The sequence below is a fragment of the Molossus molossus genome, unplaced genomic scaffold (assembly GCF_014108415.1).
Source record: "Molossus molossus isolate mMolMol1 unplaced genomic scaffold, mMolMol1.p scaffold_m16_p_18, whole genome shotgun sequence".
NCBI classification, from domain to species: Eukaryota; Metazoa; Chordata; class Mammalia; order Chiroptera; family Molossidae; genus Molossus; species Molossus molossus.
In genome coordinates, this window is record NW_023425353.1 from 28,978,225 (window position 1) to 29,004,932 (window position 26,708).

Genomic DNA, 26,708 nt, shown 5'->3' on the forward strand with positions numbered 1-26,708 from the left:
CCTTCTGAAGGCCATATCACTTTGAGTTCCAAATACGCTCGAGGAGCAGTTTTATCCACTAGGAGGACACGAAATAAATAACAAGGACCCACATTTATCACACAGGTTCTCGGGGCTGGCCACACACAGTCTTGAGGTAGGGTGACTCAGTGCTATGCCCTCTCCAGGTACAGGTGAGGACATCGAGGTCTAGAGAAGTAGACCTTGGCTGGGCTAGAAGTAGCAGAACTAGGGTTCGAACCCAGGCAGCCAATCCATGCCTGAGGCAATGAGGCCCCCAGCAGGCGCCCGAGTGGCTGGCTGAGGGCCAGTGTCGCACTGGGCAGGCCCCGGGTGATCAGGCTGTGCCAGGAACAGCAGAGAGCGGCCAGGCCGTCGTCTCGGGCCCCATTCAAACGAGAAGAATGATGTGCTGCATTTCTTTGTCTGTAAACTCGACTCTCTAAGGGTGGGAAGCTGAAGGGAGATGAATGTGCTGGTAATGCCCTCTTTGTCTGCAAGTGGAAAACATGGACACACAAAGAGCCCCAGTCCAAGTAGCCCCAGGGACCTGGGGGTACATACTGAAAGGCCCACGTGTCACGACAGAGGCATACACCACCCGAGTGAGGACTGAACTGACCTTGCCTATTATTTCCCAGCTCCGGCCCTAACGCATGCCTGGGCCCGACCAGCGGGCAACTCCTCTTCTGTGGGCCTGTTCCTGGGCCGGGTTCTAACAGCTGGGGAGACACCTTGGAAACAGCAAAGCCACACACTGATGATTAGGGTCCACCTGCTTCCTTAACAGCATTCCCTGCTTCTGGCTCTCAAGGTTCCTTTACCTCAGTAATTTGCAGATAGAGGGGGCCGCACCCGAGTGCTGAGCCCCACATGGAGAGCTGGGGAAGTGGTGCACTAATATAAGTTTAATTGCCCCCGAGGACCGTGTTAGAAGAACTTTCCCGTGTGCCAGCTAAGAGGTACCCGAACCTCAGGCCCCTCCACCTTCTGCCTTTCTGATGTTTGTCCTGTGTGCGCACTCCTCTGGACAACAGGGTGGTGAACTGTACAAGTGCCCATGATTCTCCAATCCTCTCAAAAAGAGACAGAACCCATTTCTCCACCACTTGCTCGAAACTGGGTTAGTCTTGTGACTGTCTTTGGCCAATGGAACATTAACACAAATGACCCAAGCAGAGGTATACGGAGTATTCCTGCACGGACTTTCCCATGGGTTGCTTTGGAATGTCGAGCTGCCTCTGAATAAACTCAGGGTAGCTTGCAGGGTGATGAGACCATAAGGACCCTGGCACCCCAGCCAATAAGCGGCCAATCCCCAGAAGAGCTACCATGATGCCCTGCAGGTAATCCACCCATGAGGGAGCCCAGCAAAGACCAGAAAAACTACCCAGCCAAGCTCAGCCCAAATTTCCAATCAGAAGAACCTCAAGCCAAATAAATGCTTGTTGTTTAAAGTCACCAAGTTGGCTCCGGCCGGTTTGACTCAGTGGTTAGAGTGTTGACCCCCGGACCAGAGAGTCCTGGGTTCGGTTCCCACTAAGGGCACATACCTCGGTTGCAGTTTGTCCCCGGCCCTGGTTGGGGTTATGTGAGTGGCAACCATTTGATGTGTCTCTCTCACATCGATGTTTCTCTCTCTCTTTTCCTCCCTCTCTCCCTCCTGCTCCATCTGGAGATAAATACAAAAACAAACAAACAAAAAATAAAGCCACCGAGTTGGCCCAGCTGGTGTGGCGCAGTGAATTAGGTGTCATTGCATGGACTGAGAAGTCCTGGTTCAATTCCTGGTCAGGGCACATGACCGGTTGTGGGTTCTGTTCCCAGTAGGGGGCGTGCAGGAGGCAGCCAATCAATGTATCTCTCTCACATTGATGTTTCTATTTCTCTCTCTCTCTAAATAAATAAAGCCACCAAGTTGGGGGCCGTTGTTACACAGCAAAAGCTAACTGACACATAATTTTTATTCTGTCTATTCACCTTGTAAATGGACTAACTACTTCAGCTTCATATACGCATTTTCTCTGTGCAATGACAGGTTTAATATGCTAACTGTATTCTAAAATAATTAAGAAAACGACATCATTTTTAGACAATATAAGTACATATACCTGCCTTTGGGAAAAAATCCTCATAGAGATGCCAGGGTGTTGGAACAATTCATTCCCTTCATTTGACAGTTAAAGAAACTGAAGCTCAGAAAGGGGCAGAGACTTGCTGAAGTTCAAACAGCCAGTAAAATGGCCGAACTGGGACTTGATTCCAGGCCTGAGACCAAAGGCGAGGATTTGTCTCCAAATCTGTACCCACCTTCTCCCCGATCCCACCCCAAGATACAGACGCCCACATCACTGGGGAGAAGATGAGGGAACTGTCCTCTCTGCCCCCACCCACGCCCTCCCTCCTTCCTTAGTGAGGCCAAGCTTACTCCCAGAACTCGGTCACAGGGGAGGTGAAGTTGCTGGTGTTGAGAGTGATCCACAGGCTCTTGTTCTTGCGCATAGTGTCCTCCAAGCAATGGGGCGTGTTCCAGGTGTGGTTGCAGTGCGCCCAGGGCAGCTCCGACTGGAAGGACTGGAACAGGTAGTATGTGGCCCAGGCCAGGATGATGATGTAGTATACATTGAGGAGGGACACAATCACGATGGAGGCATAGCCGATGCCTGGGGGTGGACAAGCGAGATAAGCATCAGGAGGAAAGCCAGACCCATTATGGTCACATACTCAAATACACATACTCAAATGAAAGGCCATGGCACCCCCTGGGGACCTTCAACAGTGACCAGCAAATATTTGTAGAATGAATGGATGACTGGGAGGATGGATAGGTGAAAAAAATGGATGTTTACATAAATGGGACACTTGGATGAATTGAAGAATGCAGGGAGGTGGGACCGATCAATGAAGGGATGATTTGATGGATCAACGGTTAGCTAGATGGTTAGATGGACCAATGAATATCTGAATGGGTAGATGACGCATTGATGGACAGATATTGTTTGTTTGGACAAACTTGATGGACATTATTGATTTGTTGGATGGATGGATGGCTGAGGATTAGCTGGAAGGTTAGGTAGATGAATAGATGGATGAATGAGTAGATGGGTAGACATATAGATGAGGGCTAGATGAATGGATAATCTAACTAAATTGACTAGTTTAATGAAGGTTTGATGGATGATATATTGATAGATTTATGTGGATGACTAAGTAGAAATACATCCTCCTATCCTTGCCAATTATAATCATAACAGTATTATCTTATGAATGCATACTTGGTGCTAGACATAGGAGTAAAAGTTATAATAATAAAGCTACCATTAATTTGGGGCTTACCATATGGACAAAGCACTCTTATATGACTATGTCATTCTGTCTTCATGGTAACCCTATGAAGTTGGCATACTGTTTCCATTTTACAGATGAGGAAATTGAGGCACAAAGAGACTAAGTAACTTTCCCAAAGTCACAAGAGCTAGCAAGAGAAAGATGGACTCGAACCGAGACAGCAAGGTCCCTGAATCCGAGTGCCTATCTTCTGCACTTTACTCCTAAGCGACTACTAGCTTCTCTATCCTCCAACAACCCAGAGAGGTGGGAACAGCTAGTATGTACTGAGCTGTCACGGTGGGTAGCATCACACATATTGTGTACCTGCTGCTACCTTGTGTCAGGCACAGTGCCAAGTCACTTGCATGAGGCTTCAATGTACCTGGCAAACAGCAGGTGCTCAATAAAAATTTGCTGAACCAATGAACACCCGGCCCCAGGTAATCTTTATCCCATACTCACCAGAGAACAAGGGGCAGATCTTTTCCCAGCAGGTGATGCCCCCTTCAGAGGTGTACTGGCCTATGATTACCTCCAGGAAAAACACAGGCAGGCCGCCCCCAAACAGGAAAATAAAATACGGTATGAGAAATGCACCTGTGGAGAGAGCAGAGTGGGGTGAGGGTCAGGCCGTGGCCATCACAGGGGCCAAGACTGCAGGTGCTCTCTCCTAAGCCCTCCCAGCCAATGAAATCAGAGAGAATGAGTGAGGGACATGAGGGTCAAGGTCAAACTCTTGGGCATGGTTGAAAATTCTCTAGGCCCTGCCCACCTGTCCAGCTGGCATCACTGTCCAGTGTGCCTTCTCACCTTCCTCAAATCTACCAGGTGCTTTCAGCCTCTGAGCCTCCGGGTAAGCTGTGCCTGCCTGCCTGCCTTCCCCGCATTGTCCACCTGAATAAGGACCGCTCAGCCCGTAAGACCCATCTCCAATATGAACTCCTTGTTGAAGCTTCACCTACCTGTCCCCAGGTCTGCCCAGGGCAGGAAGCTGAGGCAGACTAGCTAAGAAGGGTGCGGTGACGAGAAGCAAGAGGTGGGCACCTCCAGCTGGGGGTGGGAGCCACGGGAGGAGTGAGGGGCAGAGTCGGGGCAAGGGTTCCTACCTGGTAGTCAATTAATGGCTTCAGCGGGTCCATAAACCCTTTGAAACTGTGGGCAACTTGGGTCTATGTGTGTGCGATTTGCTCTGGGGAGCGTCTAGAACACTCATCAGAGTCCCAAAGGCACCTGAGACCTACAAAAGGTTAAGAAACCAGACTCTAAGGCAGAATTTCCTGGAAGGTCGTTCTCCTAATGCGAGCTGCACACAGCATGCCCGGCTCTGCTGACAGACCGTTCTCCTGCCCAGTTCTCTCAGGCCCCTCCTACTGCACAGCAAGAAGGTCCCAGCACGTGCTGCCCGGCCCGGACACCTCCGGCAGGAGAGGATTCTAGCTCAGAGCCTTCAGGTTGAAAAAACAAACAAACAAAAAAACCCAAACCAACCAGACATTTACATTTAAAAAATATCTCCAATGAGTGAAGGTGATGAAAATGTACACGCTTCCAGTTATTAGATAAAATACGTTCTGGGGATGGAATGCACAACATGGTGACTCCAGTGAATAACACTGTACTATACTCGAACGTTGCTAAGAGAGGAATTTTTAAATTGCTCATAACAAGGAAAAAATGTATAACTGTGAGGTGATATGTGCTAACTAAACGTATTGTGGCGATCATTGAGCAATATATACGTATATCAAATCAGTGTGGTATACACCTGGAACTAATACAATGTTATACATCAATAAAACTAGAAATCACTTTTTAATTAAAAAAGAAAAATAAATATTTTCTCCTTTTTTTTTCCCCGGGATACCTTTCCATCATGGCAAATGATACTGGTTTTCCATTTATGGGGGAAACAAAGTTTGCTTTTGAACTATATTTGGTTTAAGTTAGAAAAGCCAAAGCAAATATAGGAAATATATAACGTAAGGAGGAGTTGGGGAGCACGGAGACAAGAGGAAATTTATGAAGGGAGTGTGTCATGTTGGAAGTTTGGGGGACGTGGGCCTGGCCTCATCACCCCTGTTCAGAGATGGCAAACTGAAAGATCAGAGAGGGTAACAGGTCTCAAGGTAACACAGTAAGACCCTGAAAGAACACCACCTGATTCCCAGGCATGTTCCTCTTCGGCCTCGGAGGTGGGGTGGGCGGGGCAAGGGTGTGGCAGGCTGATTGAGAGAGGTCAAGGTGGGGACTAGGGAAAGCAGGTCACAAGAGGCCACCCCCACTCTGGCCCCACCCGGTTCTCTCTGCCCAGCCTAGACTCACCTCCACCATTTTTGTAGCAGAGGTACGGAAAACGCCAGACATTGCCCAAACCGACGAAGCCGCCAGCCACGGACAGCACAAAGTCGATCTTGCTGGACCACTTCTCCCTCTGGGGGGGCTTCCCCTCAGCCTCATCCTCGGGCCTTGTCCCTGGGCTCTTCCCTGGGGATGGCTTCAGGATGTCCTTGTGAAAGTCCTTCAGACACTGCAGCTTCTCCTTGGTGGCCATCTCCTCCTTGCTTTCTATGGGGGACAAAACGGAACCGAGCATATGGTTGGTAAGTACAGGCTGCATGTCAACACGACCTCTCCCATCTCACCCATGGGCCGGCTCTGACCTGCCCAGGCCTGTGGCAGGGAGGCTGCCATCCCCTTGTTTGTCCACTGATCTGACAACATCCTGAGTGATTCAGGCCCCCTCTAGGCAATCAGGGACCTAATGATTCAGAAATTGACAGATCCCATTCCACAGACAACAGCTGAGGAGAAGCTCCGGGGACCCAATGTATGTCGTCCTTGAATGTCATACCTCATCCTGCACCTGCAAGCAGATAAGCATGAAGCCACCCCTGGCCTGGCATCATTTCTACAAAACACGACACACCCCAGGCACTTCTAAGGCACCTTCCAAAGAATGCCTGCCTGTATTTTCTAGAAATAGATACTATTTCTAAATTGCAGATTTGCATAGAAAACGACAGCTCCCATTTCACTCATGACTCAGCAGTGCCGGGCGTGCAGGAGGGGCCTGAGCCTGGCTGTTTAAAGAATGGATAAACATAAAACGAATGACAAAGGGGGTTTCAGGCTGGAATGGAAACAATATTTGAAAATGGGGTTTCTATCAAAGTATGGAAAATGGATGTTTATGAACTATATTTGCTATTCTTTAACCAGTCACATCTCTGCAGCCTAAAACCTAATGGGTTTGCACTGGTGAGGATTATGTAAGAAAGCCAGTTAACTTCCCTTTGGTCACCCCTCTCCCTCCATTCTCTGGATTGCTCTGACCCCTGTACCATCCGGGCTCCCTGTCCTCTGACTCCCTGTTGGGTTTGGCAATGGAAGGTCCCAGTGGAAGGCAAATCCTTAAGCCTTCAGGAGCTATTTGTGGTCACTCTCAACCCACCCCCGACTGGACCCCACAACAGAGGGCATCTGCCACCAGCCAGGGCAGAGCCCCTTTTTTCTTCAGGCCCCCGAGTTCTCACTCTCCCTGGTAGCTCAGCCCAGAGGGAGAGGGTGCTTTCAAGGGTTTACCCCGAAGTGGCAGAGGTTCACAGAAGACAGATGAGCTGGAGGACCAGAGCTAGCGGGCCTATCCACCCCTCTCTGAGCCTGTTTCTCCACCTGCAGAATGAAAAGGATAATGGCAAAGGTGACCGCTCGGAACCAAGCAGCCAGGGACACAACTTGTCTTCATGATCCAAACCGGAGGCCAACATTGAAAATATCAGATTTCAGAGAAAAGTCAAGATTTCTAGGTTCTCTTGAAAAACTGGAAGCTTGGACCATGTTTAGTTCACGCTCCTATTGGCAACCATCAGCTGGACCGGATGTGGCCACATCACGTGGGCACATCGGGCCAGCTCACCACCCAGCTCACAGGACACCATCGGTGGGCCTCTGAGTCTGTCTTGTCAAACTGCTTGGCACTACCTGAAGATGTCTTGATTTACATCCTTGCTTCCTTGTTAACTGTCTCCTCCTGAACTAGAATACTGCCTCCATGGGGACAAGGACCTATCTTGTCCATTACTATCTGCCCCGAGCCTGGTGCGCAGTAGGTTGTCAAGCACAAACTGTTGGGTAGATGGCTCCCAGGGTGGGATCTGCAAGCAGCTGGTGCTAAGTGTGAACGCTGGCTTGGTCACTTCCCAACCATGGGACTTGGCGAGTCACTGGGCCTCCGAGCCTCGCATTCCACGCTGCCTAGCCCAGAAAGCTGTCCCGGACAGAGCAAGGTGGGGGCTGCCCGAGGACTGGGGTGTGGAGAGGGGACGTGTTGGCCCGGCCCCAGAAGCCAGGCCCACAGGGGCTGTGCTCTGAGGAGCAGAGGCACAAAAGCACAACAGAACCCCTGTTTCCCCCACGCCTCCTTCCTCTCCCTGGCTCGGGGTGGGGGACCCCAATTGTTTTGCTATCTGGTGGTGAGCAGACCAAGAAAAGGCTTCCTGGAGCCGCCGGGCGGCTCGCTGAGCCCTTCCTCTGTCTCCCAGAGCGCAGACTGGTGGCGGCTTCCGCATGGCCTTTCTTCGCCCTGCTCCCTCGGGGCGACGCGGGGGTTCGGCCGGGCGTATGGCTACTGTAAAAATAGCCCGAGCAGCCAGCATTGTTCCAGTGTTAATTTGTGCAGCCCCCGATGGTTATCTGAACGACCCATTGTGGGCTGGCTGGATGGGAGCATAATTGGAGGATGTGGGACTCAACTCCCTCTTAGTGAAGATGTTTTTCAAGGAATGACCCCTGAGCCTCCAAGAAAGGTTGGTTCCACCCTCTTGGGCTCTCCTTGGATCTCAGAGCTGGCAGGCACTTCACAAGGTCAGCCAGATGGAGGGGAGTGGCCAGCTTCTGCTCACAGAGGCAGCTGAGACTGGCAAACGCTCTTCCCCACCCGGAGCTGGGGTCTACCCTGAGAGTCCCGGCTCTGCCCTCCGGGCCCCAGACCCACTTGCCACACTGGCACTCAGAGAGCCCTCTAGAAACATGGGGGGAGAGGGGCAGCAACAACTCTGAGACCTGCTCTGCTCTGGGCTCTGGTTTCCTACAAGGTGAGGCCTCCAGGCCATCCTCCACACTCAGGACCCCATCTTTCCAACCCTCATGGTCAAGCTGCATGGGGATAGGGCCTGAATGAGGCAGAGCAGGGGCCTGTCGTGTGCCTGGTGTGGTGGGGGCTTCACTGACCCTCATTCCCAGGTGTATACAGAGACGTGCTCCTCCTTCACCATTACCTGTCCCACCAGTGGCTGCTGCCGTCACAAGCCACCTGCCCTTTGAGAACCCAAGGCCAGCAGCCCTGCCTCTGGCTCCCTCAGGCCAGGCCATCCTCCATGGTCTCACCCAGTGCTCACTCACGCCTGGATGAGGTCACACCCAGGTGCAGACACTCCAACTCCCTCTCAGGGGGCTCATTCCAAGCCCCTCTGGGGTGTTTGACCACCCTGTACCTAGAGAAGCCCACAGCAGCAAGACAGTGGATTTTGCCTCTCATACATTCTTGGCATCCACCCACTTCTCTCCATCGCCATGGCAACCACCATGCTCCAGGCCCCAATAGTCCTCCAAGGGAATAGGAGGCAGCCTCCTCACAGGCCTGCTTGCTGTTACTCTGCCCACCCACCACCCCCCAATCTATTCTCAACACTGCAGCTAAAGGCAACTTACAAAGTACACTCAGATCATAAGGCCCTCCTACCCAACCGTCCACCACTCCCCAAAGAAAATACCAGTTCCTCCCCAAGACCTATTGGGGCTCCCAGTACAGGCCCCCTTCTCCTTGGAACACTAGCCCCACAGAACTGCTTTAATTCATCCCCCCTCGGGCTCAGACTCCCTGCATGGGTGCTCCAGACCCTCTAGTAATTGCCTAGCCCCTGCAGGAATCAAAGGGTGAGCCCTAGCCTAGAAGCTGACAGCCACTTCTTGGCTGGGTGACCTCAGGCAAGAGGTCCTCACGGTCCTCATCTGTAAAGTGAGGATACTCATACCCACCTCACAGAGAGGTTGTGAGGACTGAATGAGAGGTGCATAGAAAGTGCTTGCAACAGTACATGGCATGTGACAAGTACTCCTTAAATAGTAGCTGCTAGTATTACTGTGGTTATGACTGCTGTGATTATTATCGGGTCCAACCTCACCTTGGGGTCAGTCCTACTCAGGGTGCAATCAGCAAAGCCCAGAGAGGCCAAGTGACACTCCCAAGGTCATGAAACTTGTGACAGTAACCATGATGTGCCCAAATTCTTGGCTCTGCTTCTGCTGTCCCTCTGCCAGCCTCTCCTGATCTCAGATGACACTCAATGAGGCCCACTAACTCCCCATCACCCCCAACAGCCCACCCCATGATTCAGCGCTTGGGAACGAGCTCCCTCCACAGGCGCCCCGGCAGGCGCTGTCTTGCTGGCTTGTGCCAGTGCTGTTTTCATTGGCGCCAGGCCCAGGGCTATTCTGTAGCGAAGGTGATACATAATTCCCCATTTTAAGAGCTTCCTCTTTGATTATTACAGCTACAGGCGATTAGAGTAGGCTCTGATACAAAGGCTCCAAGACGAAGGCTCGCTTCTTGCCCAGCTGAAATGCTCCTTGTCTCTGTTCCAGGGACTAAAGCCGGAACCGCTGTGCCCTTAGCCTGGCATGAAGATCACCTGGTCAGCAGTGGCACATGCTCGGACAGATTCAACCTGGTGGCAGCGACCGTGCAGATTTAGAAGAGGTTCCTTTGCTAGTACTCACTCTGTGCTGAGCTATCTGAAAACAGTTTTCTATTCACTTTCAAAGACCCGTATTGTAGAGGGCGTTCAGCTTTACAGACAGGGAACTTGAAGCTTAAGAGGGAAGGGGATTGAAGCCAGAATTCCCGCCTTGGTCTGCCCAAGGCCTTAGGCATTGGAGCAAAGCTCAGGGAGCAGGAGGCCTCTGCACTATTTGCAGATGGGGACACGGAGACAGAGGGGAAAGGACTGCAGAGGTCCAGGGAGCTGCAGGGCAGGGCTGGGGACGGGGCGTCCCGCCTGCCTCCATGCACTCCCATCCCCTCTGCCCCGGTGCCCACGCGCCCGCCGGCAGCTGGGCCCAGGACTCAGTCGCAGATGCTGCTGTGGCTGTCTCCCCCAGCTTTGCCACCTCAGTCCAAGGATTTGGGAAAACCAAGCCCTTACCTCTTTTTCTAGGACAAGCTGCCCAGCTGCTGGGGGGGAGGGGGGTTTCTCTGCCTCAGTCTCCCCTGCAGAACCTTCAACAGCTTCCCACACAGCTATAATGTAGATAACAATGACTTAAATCTCTCACTGTCACTGAGTTAACCACTCAGGAGCTTCTACCATGTTTGTTTGTTTGTTTTATCCTCACCCGAGGATATTTTTTACATTTATCTTCAGACAGAGTGGGAGGGAGAGAGAGAGAGAAACATCGATGTGAGAGAGACACACAGACTCTGGCTGCCACCCGCACAACCCCAACCGGGGCTGGGGATAAACCACAACTGAGGTACATGCCCTTGGCTGGAATCGAACCCAGGTCTCCTTGGTCCGCGGGCCGACACTCTAACCACTGAGCCAAACTGGCCAGGGCTCTACCATGTTTTTTAATAAGAGGACAGTCACTTTTTCTGTTTCCTTTTGGAATACTTCCCCACACTCCAAAAGGCTGGCCTCTAAGACCCATAGGACCGTTGCTGTTTCTCAGCAAACCTCTGGGGGTTAGGCAAGTGACTCCCAGCATCCCAGACCTGGGAGAGGAGACCTGGATGACAGACCCATTTTACAAGTGGGGAAACCCAAGGCCTGAGTGGCCCCGCCTGTGGGGCTGGCTGGTCTGCCCTCCTCTCCAGTCTCCCTATCCACTCCAGAGCCAGTGTTTTGGGCTCACTGAGGTCATACTGTGCTGTGTGACCCAGGGCAAGTGACAACCTCCTCTGTTCCTCAGTTTCCCCCCTGGTTAAAAAAAATGAGGGTAGCCCTGGCCGGTTTGGCTCAGCGGTTAGAGCGTTGACCTGCGGTCTGGAGAGACCCGGGTTCAGTTCCCGCTAAGGGCATGAACCTCGGTTACAGTTTGTCCCTGGCCCTGGTTGGGTTGTGTGGGTGGCGACCACTCGATGCGTCCCTTTCACATCGATATTTCTCTCTCTCTCTCTCCCTCCCACTCTATCTGAACAAAATATCAAAAAATGTCCTTGGGTGAGGATAAAAAAAAAAATGAGGGTAAAAATGAAACTCACCTCACAGGGATTAAACAGGATGACACCTATAAAATTTTCAGCACAGGGCCTGAGACATACTAAGTGATTAATAAATATTACCTATTATAGAAGAACATGGCTGACCACATTGGGACTTTATTATACTACGTGGCAGGTATTGTATACTGAGTGTTTAAAGACAAAGAAAGAAGGCTGCGTGTACCGGGCACTGACTGCACGCACCTTTACTGAGCACCGTGCTAAGGCTTTGCAAGCGTCGTCTTAGCCCCTCCATGACGTTGTTACCAGCTCTGTTTTGATGATGAGGTGAAGAGAAGTGAGGTCACTTGCCCGGGGCCATGCAGCAGGTAAAAGGCCGCTGGAGCTTCAAATGGCTCCCAGGTCTGTTCTGGCTTCGAAATTCCATGTTCTCAACCACACAGGGCTTTGGTCGAGACACACAGCGAAATTCGGTCTGGTGACTTTAAGCCAACTTCAAGCCACTCGACTGGGCTGGCAAATTAGGGAAGTAGGCAAGGGCAAACAGGGAAATGAGGGGCCACATGACAGAGACGGGGCCGGGCCTGGGGCCCTGGGGAGCAGTCAGTGCCCAGGGCCACAGGAATGAGCTGGGTGAGCTGATAAAACCCCACGATTAGGGCAGAATGGACAGTGCTGTGTATGGACCGGAGGCTTCCTCTAGCAAAGAGAGAAAGTCTCCCAGATTTATCTGCTGGATTTGAAGGGGTTCCTGTGAGCATTGTCTCCACAGATTCCAGTCAAGGGACAGGCTCAGTGAGAAGGAGGTCTGGGGTCAACCAGTAATGTCTACTACACACCATCCTGGTGGAGAAAACATTTAAGCACCCTTGCCCCCTAAAGTGAGCTGCGTTAAGAGCACTATTTTACCCTCTGCCTAGGGTAGCTGTTACTAAAAAGTAGAAATTAATCAGGTGTTTGTTTGTTTTTTGTCTTTTTCTTATAAAGGTACACCTTTATTTTATTTTATTTTTTTTGCATTTTTTAATTTTCAAATAGAGCGGGAAGGAGAGGGGGGAAGAGAGAGAGAGAAACATTGACGTGAGAGAGACATATTGACTGGTTGCCACCCTCACGACCCCAATCGGGGCCGGGGACAAACTGCAACCGAGGTGCGTGCCCTTAGCGGGAACTGAAACCAGGTCTCTCTGGTTCGCAGGCCAATGTTCTAACCACTGAGCTAAACCAGCCAGGGCTAAAGGTACACCTTTATTTTTTATTATTATTATTTTTATCCTCACCCGAGGACAATTTTCCATTTTTTGTTCAGATAGAGTGGGAGAGAGAGAGAGGAAGGGAGAGAGAGAGAGGAAGAGAGAGAGAAAGAAACATCAACGTGAAAGGGACACATCGAGTGGCTGCCACCCGTATGACCAACCAGGGCCGGGGACAAATCGCAACCGAGGTACGTGCCCTTAGTGGGAACTGAACCCAGGTCTCTCTGAACCACAGGCCGACACTAACCGCTGAGCCAAACCAGCCAGGGCTAAAGGTACACCTTTAAAAGATTGCATGATTTGATTGAGTCCTGTGATCTGTATCCTTCTATCTTGTATTACTTATTCTTAACTCAGGCTAACTCAGGAGTGACAAGCTCAGGGCCTCAAAGTTCAAAGGCCTCCAGGGGGCTGGCAGGCAAAGGACAGGAATGCAGTGGGGAGGCCACAGGGAGGAGCAGGGCCTGCGCCAAAAGGGAGCCCGGGTCCCGCCACAGGCCGCTCTTCTCAGCCCCAGCTCCTCCAATTTCTCAAGAGGTTGCAATCTGAGATGGATGGGTATACACATTTTCCAATTTCTTTCTTTTATAAAATTTTCTTTCTCCATTGGTTAAAGAGAGAGAGGACGGGAGGAGAAATAGAAACATCGTTGAGAGAGAACATCGATTGGCCCCCTCCTGCATGCCCCCCACCGGGGACTGGACCTACAACCTGAGCACGTGCCCCGACTGGGAATCAAACCAGTGACCTCCTGGTGCATGGGTCGACGCTCAACCACTGGGCCACAACGGCCAGGCTACATTTTCCAATTTCTAAAACACTGTATGGGCCAAATGCAAGCACGGTCTACCCTCTTTGGTCATCTCATTGCCCCAGGTCACACAAGGTGGCCACAGCAAAGGACATGCTGACCAGCCCAGCCTCACAGGCCCGATGGCTCACCCCAGTGAGGTCATCCAGGAAACCTGGCATTGTTTTGCCCGGAACAAAGCCGAAAACAATGAGCGACAATATTCTGGTACTAGTGAAAGTGAATTGTTTGGGGAATTGTTTTCAGCATGACATCTCTGGGGACAGGGCTTGTTATCCACCTGGGCTCAGTGTCTGTGGGCAATGTCCTCCCCTCCCTTAATCTAACTGCAACCCCTACACCCCACAAAAGTTCAGTTCTACCCTCAAAGACCCCCAACCTCTGCTGAGAGCACCTGCCTGGCTCAGGCTCAGCCTTCAGCCTACAGAAACATTTACTTCTCCCCAAGCCTCACGAAGGCTCCCCTTCCACCGATCAGGAAGCTGGGGCTCAGAGAAGGGGGGATCTGGTCCAGGTCACACAGCCACAAGGCGGCGGGCCAGGATTTACATCCAAATCCTGACTCCACACCATCCTGGGGCAAGTGTAACCTCTACACAGGGACCCACCAGAGCAGGTTGTCCTTCTTGGTCTGCAATTTGCAAAGAAAAAGGCGGGTAAAGGTAAACACATTTTGCCAAGAACTGGCCTCTGGGACAAGGCTGTGGGGGCAGGCGTGGTGGCGGCCTGGTGTACAGCCACCTGGTCCTCGCCCCTCACAAACATTTGCAGGTAAAGGGTCTAGGGACTGGGTCCAAATACTTTTCTTATCTCCCTGCAGATGGCGGGCCTCGATCCAAAGCCCAGAGACCACAGGCGGGCAGCAGAAATGGCACCAAGAGGAGGACAAGCAAACTGCAGTGGGAGGAGCGGAGGGAGGCAGGAGGAGGCGCCCCTGTGGCAGGGCTGGGCCTATAGAAGGGGAGAGGGGTGGGAGCAGAATGGTTGGGTGCCCCCCCCCCCAGGTGAAGGTGAGCGGGGCACAATCACGCCCTAAACAGAGGTGCCCCCAGCACCAGCCGAGCAGGCCATGGACTAGGCTAGGACTCAGAAAGCTGGGCCTATTTTGGTTCAGTTGGGTCACGCAGGACAGGTACTTTGCATCTCGGATGTCCCGGGAAAAAACAGAGCAAAGGGGCGTTAGCAAGCAGTGAATATTGGATAAACATTTACTGACAAGCTACCCTAGGTGCCAGGCTCGGCTCCAGGAACTGGGGGCGTGGACATGAGCCCTGAGGAGCCAACATTCCAGAAGGGGAGACAGACACTAAACACATCAGAATTAGTGATTATGACCGGGCCTAGCCCGTAGAAGACAACCAAGCAGGATGAGGTGTGGGGGGGGGGGGGCACGGGGAGTCAGAGAGGCCCTGTGAGGGGATGACATTCCCTAACGGCAGACACTCACTGAGGGCTGGCTCTGGGCAGGACCCATGCTAAGCCCACTCGGGCACAGACTCATTTATTCCTTGTAGAAGACTGGATGAAAGAATGAGGCCCAGAGAGGTGAACCCACTTGCCAAAAATCACACCACTGGGATTCATTTGAACGCAGAAGATCGGCTCCAGGGTCTGTGCTTTTAACCACACTGAAGCTGAGATCTGCATGACAAACAGCTGGGGGAATGGGGTTCTCAGAGCAGGGAACAGCATGTGCGAGGGCCACACTGGGCATGGTAAAGGAGCAGAGGAGGCCAGTGTGGGAACCGAGAAAAAGAGAGGACAGGGCACAAGGTGACCTGGAGAAGAGACGAGGCCTGGAGGCCAGGGTTAGAACCGAGATTTGTCCTGAGGATGGTGGAGGCCCCCGAGAGCCTTGTTCAGCCCCCACTGAAGGCTCGGTATGTTCATCTGAAAGTCCCCTCTTGTCTCCAACCGCCTGCCCAACCCCTCTCCCCTCCCACTCCATGAGGGATCTGAGGGCACATGGTGGGCTTTTCCCTGTAAGCAGTTGCTCGTGGGAACTTTACAGTGGGGGCCTGTAGAGCCCAAGCCCTTCCCCCGGACACCCCAGAGCCATCCAGCCTCCTCCTCTTGAGCTGAGTCCCTTGTGATGGGCCAAAGGTGGCTACAAAGGGGCACCAGCCAGGCAGGGGCGGTAGGACCCCTTTCCCTGGGCCAAGGGCCACAAACTGGTCACACAGAGAAGAACATGTTCCTGTGCATCAAGTCTAGTCCAAAGGTGAGGCCCGTGAGTTTGGAAAGGTCAGAGTTCAGCCTTTGATGCTATTCGATCTCAGACAAGCCAGTTCCCTGCACTGAGCAGGCCCTCACTCACCTGGAGCTGGTCAGGAGGAAAAGTCCCAACTGTCCCACGCTGACCGAGCACCTACTGCGAGGCTGGCCCTGGTCGAGGCCCAGTGCAGGGGACACAGGGTCACCTTCATGCCCTCAAGGTGCTGATGCCCAGAGATGGGGGAGAGGCTCGTTTCATCAAAGCCACACACATCATTCTACAAGTTCATAAGAATAGGAGCATGCATCTGAGTCAAGAGAGGCTTCAAGGAGGAAGTCTCATGACAATGTCTGGCTGAGCCCTGCAGCTGGGCTTGGGGTCCAGGAATCGTCAGACTCTCAGATCCTGTCTGAAGGGGCTCAGACCCCAAATGCCACTTAGTAGATTTCCAGCATACGCCACCTGCCACCGCCATAACCAAAGCTCAGCTGAAGGAGAGGGTTAGGGAGCGCAGAGGAGGGCGGCCATGGTGTCTACTGGGCGCTCAGGGCCTGTTTTGGGCGCAGTGAGTCAGCAGGCAACAGCCTCCGGGCACTGACTCACCAGCCACAAGCCTGTCACTCCATCAGCTACCCCACCACCCCAGGCCTCAGCCTGGTTTTGCCGGAAGTGGGGGTGGGGTGGAGTCAACCATGATCCTGAGGCTCTGCAGAACCCGGGATTATTTCTGGAAGCCACAGAAAAGACATGAGAAAAAGGAAAGCCTTGGTTTTCGGTTCCTCCAACTTCCCCTTTTGAGCTGTAAGAATCCTAAAGCCACCCTCTGCTCAGGCTGCGAAAAGCAAACAAAGAGCAGCCCCTCCCTGGGCGAGGAGACAGCCCCGGGTGACAAGGCCAGCTAGTGGCACGCCTGTGGCCCATTGCCTACTCAGGGCCAGCCACTCCCAACCAACTCATCACAGCTCTGCGGGGAGTCCCGGCGCCATGGAAACCGGCCAGGCACTCTGCTGGAGAGCCTTGGGCAAGTCACCTCTCCGGCTCAGTGTGACCCTTGGTACGGCAGATGTAACAGCTCATCTCCAGTGTGTGAAAACCAGCTCGGTAAATATTTGTAAACAAGCTCTCCGTTTTCATTGTTCCTCTTTTCAACCTGTTTCTCAATGAGGAAGGACCTTCGTTTACCTTCCTGGCTCCACCCTTACCTCACCCTAACTAGAAATCTAGCTCAAGGAGGGTTTGGTGCCTGCAGAAGGAAACAGCCTGGGGGTTCAGCAAGACAGAGAGGGCCATCGACTAGCAATGTCTGCCACCAGGGCCGCTGTTACAGAGCAAAGGAGCTTTCCTCTGGATGACTGTCCCACTTATCTGGGTTCAGGTGTCCTCCACCATCTGGAGCCCACCCAAGATCCCAGAGGCTCCTAACCCACACCTCGCCTCATGCTGTTCCTTAGCCTGGCACACTGCTCCCCAAGTAACTCCCGGGACTCCCAGGGCCATGCCTGGGCTCCACAGGCCACACTCACTCGCCAACGCATACTGCAATTAATTATCTGTTTGCTCCTCTGTTGCCCAGGGCCTGCTTTCTGGTCAAACAGGACATCTGGGGCTCCGGACTCTGGGGACACTCAATGTGGGAGTATCTCCTACCTTGCAGCTGTGAGGGCTTCTCGAGCAGGGAACGGCAATGGCAGACATTTAGGACACAAGCAGGGAGGCCGCCAGAAAAAGGGTCCCCTACAAATGGCAAAAACTGGACAAACCTTAGCATTTTTGTGAGAGGTGAGCTCCCAAGCTTTAGAAAATCCATTTTCATTAAACAACAGGTCCCTGAAACATCTTCCAAAAATGACTTCGAAGTGAATTCTCCCCAGTCCCCTGAAGATTTGCCAGGTGCTGGGGGGCTGCTGGACCCCGCACAAAACCAACAGCTCGGGGTGGGTCCTGAGAGGTCCCTGCACTGCCAACGCAAACCTGCTTTCCAGAGGAGGAAACAGAGGCCGGGACCCAGAGCAGAGCGATGACGAGAGACACCAGCCTCTCTCCCAGGTGGACCATCAGAGCTGCAGGGAACTCAGTTCACAGGAGGGAAAATGAAGCTGGAAGTTGAGGGCGGGGACTCCTGGCATCCCCAACCGGATGGAAATACAGTGGGTACCAGAGGCTGAAAATACAGCTCTTATTCCAAACCTGGGTGGGCTAGACTCATATCTAATCCTGCCAGGTGGTCGGACTTGCTGCAGCAACACTGGCGACTGACTTCCAGAGCTACAAGATGTACCTAACACCAGCTACTGCTTGGCTAGAAGAAACACTCAGCACTGAAACCCACCCCAGGGTTGGACCGAGCTCACCGGAGGACAGCCATCTGTGCTCTTCCTATATGTGCAGACTACCCCCCAGGGCAGCCCAGACAGCCTCCGCCTCCCTCAAATTTTCACTGAGGTTCCACTTACACTTTGGTAGTGTCTGCACTGTGCTGGGGACATGGTACTGCCTCCTTATGCCTCCATGACTCAGGCAGCATCACAGAACAAGGCTCCCCCAGCCCCCGGAAACTCCACAGAGGGGTGCTCTGAACTCTGCCAAGCTTGTTTCTAGCAACCCTCACTCCTTGCTGCATCACCCTCAGCTCCAGAACTAGCGGTGGCTCCCAGCTGCCTGAAGAATCCCTGAATTTCCCCACTGGAATCCAAGGCTCACACTTGTTTGCCCCCAATCTCTGCCACTTTATTTCTCCTCTTTTCCTGCATGAGTCTCAGGGCCCCTGGCCTCCCCAGCGTTACCCCATTCAACCCTGTGCCTCGTGGGTTCTTTCATGTTTAGGTGAATCCCAGCCACCTTGGAGGCCTGGCCTGAGTTTTGCCTCCTCCAGGAAGCCTTTCCTGCCTACCTCATTCTCTCCCCTCTCCTCCTCTGGCCTCCAACATCGCAGTATTCACCAGGCGCTGGGCTCTCGCTCAGAACTGTGTGGCAAATTCTAAAGCTGTCCTTGGGAAACCTCAGTTTCATCTGTAACACAGGCCCCAGAATCTGTAACACCATCCCTCGCTGAAGTTTCCGGGTTCTTGGGCAGAGTGGCTGGATGATCAAACTCCTCACACGTGCCTGAGTATCAGCACTGGCCGGAATGGCAGGCGCCTGCGCCCACCCCAGACCTGTGAAACCCAAATCTTAAAGGCTGGTAAAACCAGCCCTCAGTCCCACCCCAGTGACTCTTAAAATCACGTGGAACAGGGGTGCTAATGAACTGGGAGACACCTGGTAAACCATAAACAAAATCGACCAATAAAAGACTTGGTGACTGATAATGTACGTGAATGTGCACATGTGTGCGCACATGTCACAAGTGGATGGGCTCTGAGCCGCTGGGGGCTGGGCCCAGTTCAGTTTCACTTCCACCAGCCCCAGTAGGTCCAGGGCCTGCCCTTAGAACCATTTGCCCAGACTCAAAAGTTTGCCATTGGCTCCTATGCCCTATTGCCACAGGTCTTTACAGTTCCCCTGGGGGTGGACACTTTTGTGCCCAGTTTACAGATAAGGAAACTAAGGCTCAGAGAGGTGACAGGATCTGGTTCAAGGTCACCCAGTGAGTGGCAGAGTCAGAATTTGAACCCAGGACAAGGCCAATATTCTTTTTATCTGCTTGATCGAGTAAAAAGGAGCTTGATAAATACAGGTAAGGGCTGGCAGGTGGACTACCTGGGGCTCTGGGAAAGGAAGTTGAGTGGAGTATGTCATCAAGACTCCCCCACCCAGTGGGGAAGTGACGGAAGCCCAGACCTGGCTCCAAAGCCTAGTGAGTCCCAGAGTCCAGCCGAGCAGGCCTCAGGCAGAGTCTCCAAAGACAGGAACAAGGAGCAGGGTATATCCCCTGGGACTGGGGACCTCCCTGGCTGTCACCCCGCGAAGGGAGAGTCACTTTTCCCTAAAGTAGAGACAGCAGGTAGGGCCTTCCAAAAAAAGAGAAACTCCTGTCCCTAAAATGCCAGCTCCCCAAGCACAAGGAATAGCAGGAAAGGCCCAGGAGGCCCTGGTGAGGCCCCAGTCCCGCCAGTGACCACTACTTGACCAAGGCAAGGCCTGCCCTCTGGGCTGTGCTTCAGACCAGCTGAGCGGGAGTCCTAACCACCTGGAGATGCGCGCACACGACCCTCTCTGTGAAGGCAACCGCCGGGCAGAAGAAAATGCACAGCATAAATAAACCTCGGTGCCTCAGTTCCCTCAAATATAGAATGGGGGATAGCAATAGCACCTATGCCTGAGGATTGTGGGGGTTAAAGGAGCTAATATGTGTGGACTGCTTAGAATAGCACCCGGACAAAGCGTCAGATATCAAGATGATGGCCAAATTCATGCACTCTGCCTAGACTCACAGCCAAGGCCCTGCTGGGCACTGCCAGACCCGCTGGGCACCTTACAGATCATCTCACACAGCCAGGACCAGGGTTCAAACACAGGTCAGCCTTCCCTACGATGAGGGCTGTTACCCTAACACCCCAGCCTCCTCCTGGCTGCCCCTTCCCTTCTATTCCAATTTCCTCTCCCCTTCCTCAGTGGGTGGGATAGGGGAACCCTTCCCAGTATATTGCCGACTGAGAGAGAATGTGGGTGCCATGGGCTGGTGCCTTCCTGGGGATCTGAGCATAAATGTGGCAACCTCCTTTCGCCTCCCCTACCTAGCCTTCGCGTGCAGTTGGCACAGCATCTCAGGTAGCTGCCCAGGGCAAGAGGAGGGGCAGGCAGCTAGACCAGAGCCTGCAGCCCCCATACAGGGGTTGGTACCGTTCCGGCCCTCAGGGCTGTGGTGTCTGCCAAGCTGGGGGCGCGGGGGTGGAAGTTTCAGGGCTGGGGCCTGAGCCTGAGAGCAGACAAAAGCTCTGCTGTGAACACTGCTGGGAAGGAGGCTGCAGAGAGGCCTCAACAACCCATGGGGGCAACTGCAGACCAGCTACTTGGAGCTGAGTGGCCAAGGGGCTTCCCTCCCTCCCCACCGGTCACAGCTGGAGACTCTGTGCAGCTGTCAAGAAAACCTTCAGGAGAGGAAGGTGGCCTCGCTAGTGTCTCCCAGGATGGCCGCAGCTGCAGAAATCAGATACTGTGACCCCTCAACTACTCCTGGCAGCCTCAAAACCCCAGAGGGCCTGAGACCCCTCACCCGGCCATCACTGAATGACACCGCAGCCCAGGACCCATGCCCAGAGTTCACAGATAAGGAGACCGAAGCCCAAAAGGGGAAGGGGATTTGCCGGGAAGCAAGGGATCAAACGCTGGCTCTGCTGAGCAGCCCTAGGCAGCCTGCTCACTGTGCTGCAGTTCCCAGCTGAAAATGCAGCTGACAGTAGCATCCACCTCCCAGGGCAGGGGGTGATCGCATGAACTGCTGCTACAAGTAAACCGCTCAGCGTAGAGCCAGGCACACAAACAGATGCATATTAAGATATTATGCATGAGGGTGAACATCTGTTCACACTGGAGCAAATCTCAGAGAAGTGCCTACTAGTAGGAAGGCGATCATTGTGGTTGCTCTCAGAGCCTTCCAGAGCTTCAGCATGGCTGTCCAGCGCCAGGCCTCCACCAACCCGAGGGAGCTTTCACCAGCCCCAAGAGCAGTGAGAACACTGGGCCTCAGAACATCTGCTCTTGAGGTCACAATGCCCCTTCCATCACAGCCCAGGTGCCCAGAGACTTTGTTCTCCAGAAAAATGTCGCTGATTAGGACTGTCCCGCACAGAACTATAAAGCCAGAGAGAGGGTTCCTAATCGCAGAACTCACTGTCTCCAAACAGCACTGCCTGGGAGGTTGTGGGCTTCACAGCTCAGGGCATTTTCACAGGTGGTTCCACGCTCTGGGATGTACGTCCCTGCTCCTCTCATCTTCAAATGCCAGCTCCTCCAAGAAGCCATTCCCTACCCGTTCCCTGCCATTCCCCAACCGTTCCCTGCCCCGCTCCCAGCTGAGCGAGCTGCTGTTCCTCAGCTGTAATCCTCAAATCTTCCTCCGGTGGTCACAAATGTGTCACTGCTCTGGAGCAGGGGGCAAGCCTCCACCCAGGAGGCAGCAAATGAGGGCCCGGGACTACCGCTGCCATGGCAACCCTTGGTTCTATTCCAACTGTTCCTAACTCCTAGAAACAAGAATTGCAGCTAACGTGTGCTTGGCACTTTGCTGGGCACTTGGTATAATTCTAGCTAATAGCAATTTTTTTTAATGGTGCTAAATATTCTTATTTCTTTAAATTACTGATTATGGCTGCTCGTTTTTCTCCTATAATTAGTCCAAGGTAATGAGACATCATAGCATTTGCGGAACCTGATAGGACAAAAAGCACACTCGAAATGCCTTAAATGTATGGAAAAACCCTCAACTGTATGGCAGTTATAGAGATAAATGCCATCTCCCTGAGCTAAGCACCCATGTGTGCCCAGGCTCAACGTCTGGCATTTGGGTGCAGTAGTTGACCCAGTCCTTACTAACCACTCTATGAGATGAGGGATCTTACCCTATGAGGTTCAGAGAGGTTGAGTGACTTGACCAAGGTTGCACAGCCAGGAAAAGGTAGAGCTCCAGTGTCCTGGGTTCTCAGCCACTGGGCTCTGGGGCGTCTCGTGGCATTATACCAGAAGGTCCCCCTATTCATCTGACACAGAAGGAAACTGAGGCTGGCAGGAGGTAGGGGTGTCATTCTGTAAATTAACCAGCTGGATTAAAATCCATGTCTCATGATGGGCCCAGATCACAGCTATTTTCACATCTTCAAGGGCTACGCTGAAGCCAGTCTCAACCACAGAAAAGCAGCCACCAAAACATCCACTTAGCTGAGGCTTTGTACTAAGTGCTTCACAGAGAGCCTCCCCATTTAATTATGTACACCTGCTGGGATTACTAATACTGGCCCCTCTGGCCAGGAAGGGCTTTTAACTATTTAAATTCAGCCTGCCTGGAGCATTGCGTAGCTTTGTGGCTTATCTCAAGTAATTGAAAGAAGGGTTGGAATCCAGAGGTTCTGTATTTTGACTAGGAAATATTTGGAAATGTAACTGCCTCAGTCCACCTAGCTCCCTCTCCGCCCTGAGAGCCCTCCCCTTCTCTCACCCAGACCCTCCAGCAAAGTGTCACAACCAGGATGTCACCAGTTTATTCCATGATCTGAAAAAGTCTCCTTTTACTGCTTGAGGGCAAGGATACCCGAGATTTAGGCCACAACTATAAATAGTTGAGAAATCCGTCCTTTTTAATGGACTCATCTACTTATTTGTTCAATCAGTTCCTGCCGACCCCCAGATGGCCGAGTTCTAAATAATTCCTGCCCAGTAGTGTCACTGGAGAGGACAGACCCTACGGGCCTCTCCAGCTTTGTTCTCTGAATTCCCCAACAGGCATCCCCCACGGCCCTCGCGACTGTTGCCCAAACACGTTTTGCCTAGATCCACTTTGCCTGCGCTGTGTCACCATAAAAGATTTTCGTTGGGGCCTCACTCTGCCACTGGCCAGCTGTAAGTAGTGACCTCAGGAGCATCATTTCCCTCTGGGGTCTCAGATGCACCATCTTTAAAATGTGGCACCTCATATGACACCAGGGAAGGGACGAGGAAGTGCCTCAGTCCGGGACTGGATTTGCTCTCGGGAGAAACAGTGTAGCCCTGAACACAAAAGCTGGGCACCATTCATTTCGTGTAGTTAAGAAACACTGGCTACACCCCTCTCGACACGGCCCGTGCGGGGAAAGGCACAGCACCAGGGCTGATCTGCACTGCAGGGGAAATACCAAATAAACAGCTCCATGGGTGTTTTGCGACAAATAAGCAGCCAGTTGGCTGGCCCTGCCGTCCCCTCCCAAGGCACTTCATATGCTCCCAAAACCACGTGAGTCAGCAAAACTAGGTTAGACACCTCATTCTAGTGGGTTTCCTCCTGGGACTTCTGCTCGTGCCAGCGATTCTCCTACAAGTATGTTTGGGTGAGGGCTGGGCTCTTTCTCTTCCTGAGCAGCAGCCAGTTGTCACAACAACTAAACAATAGTCACTACCTGTAAGGGCACCTGGAAGCATTAAATAAAAACTTCTGGTTTTAGGCCGGTTCCCCAAAGAGAATCAAGACCAACGACTCAGCAGGGCATTTGGGGCCAGCAGGCTAGACCACCCCATCCAGCTCCTCTCCCTTCCCCCAAAGGGGACACCCAGCCACGCCCCCGGATGGCACAGGGGCATCCACTCCACACCTTCACTCTGCGGGGCCTTTTCACGGGCGGGTTCTCTACCAGGAAGGCCCTTTCGGTCTTGTGCCCACCTGGCATGAGACTATTCAAGGCCTCTGAGAAAGACTTTCAAACACTGTGTGCCCAAAGCATCCTCTAGAGACCCCGCCAATGGACACCCCATTTGTCTCCCCACTGGCCTGGGAATTCCCAGCCTGGACAAAGCGAGACTCGCTCATCTCTGGGTCCCCAGGACCCGGCCAGAGCCTGAGCCACAGGAAAAGTCCATAACTCTCTGACGACGGGGTGAACAGACTTTCAATTCTGTTTTCAGATGTTCAGGTTTCCCCAAACTTCCCCTGACATCAGATAATTTTCACTAGGCTTTTCCCCCAGGCAGCAAAGGGGTCTGAAAACATGTGAATTTCTCCAATGGACTGGAAAGGCCACAGGGAAAACAAAAGGTCTGCAACCTGTAACCTTAAAAAGTGGGAAGCTGTTGTATCTGGATAAGATGATGGGTGTTAACTAACCCTATGTGGTCATTTCACAATATATGTAAATCAAACGCTCATGCTGTGCACCGCAAACTTACACAGTGACGTATGTCACTTTACTGTGGCCATTATCAATAAGACACATTAATGAGAAATATCTGCATCAAGTTTTTTAGTATATCAAACTGTTTTTTCTTATATGTGCCAGGTAATCCCATGGGCATCATGGTCTCCATTTTGCAGATGGGGCAACTGAGGCCCAGCAGGAGATGGGACTTGAGGGAGGTCACACAGCCAAGAAGCTGCAGAGCAGGGGCTCTTCTCTAGACAGTACTAGGACAGGAAGGGTGGTTCTGAGAGGAGCAGAGGCCTGACGTCTCAAGGTGCTGTGTGACCGTGGGCAGGTCACTGCACCTCTCTGAGTCTCTGGAGGCTCTTTTATAAGGAAGGGTGGATGAGAAGGTGGAGGCAGACAGGGTCATGAGAAGATGGGGTGGCTCTCACTCCCAGACCACTTTCCTCCTCTACCCTGAGACAAGGCCGAGTCTCCTGGTTACACACACTGACTGAGTTTTGGGGGCCCTTGTCCCACTTTGCAACCGAATAATGGTTTGTGTAATCACTGATGTCTCTCCTTTCCTGCCTTGTTCCCATTCTGTCCCCACTGCCCAGCACTGTGCCTGGTATACAGTGGGAACTCAATGAAAACCGAGTAAATGAATAAATGACACAAGTCCTTCAGGTGTGAGATCATCACAGGACAGGAGAGTGTCTCGAGGGAATAAACCAGGAAGGGCAGCAGGGGCCTCCTGGTAGCACCCCAGCGAAGGAGGGTGGTGGGAAGCCTGAAAGTCCCGTCTCCCACTCTGTGTCGCAGCAGCATCACCGGGCACCTCTGAGCCCGGCTTCTTCACCCAAAGCAGAGAACATCGTAACCTTCTCAAAGGCTGTCTCAGCTCCCATGAGCTAAGTTCTGGGGCATGGTAGGTGCTCAGTAAGCATCTCTACGTCAGAACTGGACTCGTAAATCAACTAGGCTGACCCTCTGGTGCCTGGATGAGGAGACAGAAGCCCAGGGCAGCAGCGTCTTAGAGTCTCACAGCAAAGAGGGTCAGGGCTGGGGCGACAGCCACTGTAATTAGATTCATGGGGACAATCTGAAACTTCAAGAAGTTCGTCATAGTTTCCGTGAAAATGACCTCCCTGGGCTTTTGGATAAATGATGCTGAAGAGGTAAACTTGTCAGATTTAGCAAATACTGCACGAGACATACTTAGACTAAAAACATGACTCATTGTTTATCTGAAATTCGAATTGGAACTGGACGCCCTGCATTTTATCTGGCGACCTAATCCACAATGTCTTTATCCACCCCTAAAGCCAGCACACAATATGAGACCCAGGAAATAAGAGGGATCAAATCCTCTGGCTGCCTGGTCCGAAAACCTCCACCTGAGTACAAGTTGAGAAAGTGGGGACTAGACCACACACTCTCCCACCGGCCTGCCCCTCTCCTTCTTCCCGCCCAGAGGAAGCCTCTTCCTGGTGGCTGCAGACATTTCACCGTCCTCTTGGCTTCTCCATTTCTACATTTTTTCCAAAGCAGGTGTCCACTGCCAAGGACATTGTGTCACGTCGACCATCACATTCCACATTCTCCTGTCCTGCCCCTGGACAGACATTGCTATGATCATGGCATCTTTCCCACTGATCAGGACCCAGCCTTAGATTCCTCATCAGAACCCAATCTCTCTCTGAGCCCCAGTAACTTAATGAACAAGAGAGATCTCATCCGGCTGGTGTGGCTCAGTGGTTGAGCGTCGACCCATGCACCAAAAGGTTGCCAGTTCGATTCCCGGTCAAGGCACATGCCCAGGTTGTGGGCCCAATCCCCAGTGGGGGGCATGCAGGAGGCGGCCAGTCGATGTTCTCTCTCATCGATGTTTCTGTCTCTCCCTCTCTCTGTAAAATCAATAATGGAAAAAAAAATTAAAAAAAAAAAAAAAAAGAGAGCGAGATCTCATATATGAAAGATGGTCAGGGCAGGCAGGACACCCAGAAAAGACTAGGGGGACAGCAAGACAAGCAGAGGCTCCTATTTATGGTGTATGAATAAGAACCATATTCCTCCCACTGTGGCAACACCACAGCCCTGGGGCACCCCACGGAGCAAGAACTCAAGA

General features: G+C 52.5%; 1 protein-coding gene across 4 annotated transcripts in view; it reads right to left on the reverse strand.

Moving 5' to 3' along the window:
* Positions 1 to 26,708, reverse strand: part of SLC6A6 (solute carrier family 6 member 6) — a 79,579-nt gene that overhangs the window by 30,650 nt on the left and 22,221 nt on the right. For 2 of the 4 annotated variants that reach the window (XM_036266454.1, XM_036266452.1), the window contains 3 exons: positions 5,653 to 5,895; positions 3,793 to 3,927; positions 2,429 to 2,663 (listed from right to left, as the gene is read on the reverse strand). In XM_036266454.1, the coding sequence (XP_036122347.1) occupies positions 2,429 to 2,663; positions 3,793 to 3,927; positions 5,653 to 5,881 (599 nt within the window). In that variant the 5' untranslated portion in view covers positions 5,882 to 5,895. Of the gene's footprint in view, positions 1 to 2,428; positions 2,664 to 3,792; positions 3,928 to 5,652; positions 5,896 to 11,794; positions 11,817 to 15,935; positions 16,409 to 26,708 lie in introns of those variants that run through there. The other 2 variants (XM_036266453.1, XM_036266451.1) reach the window with 2 other exon arrangements.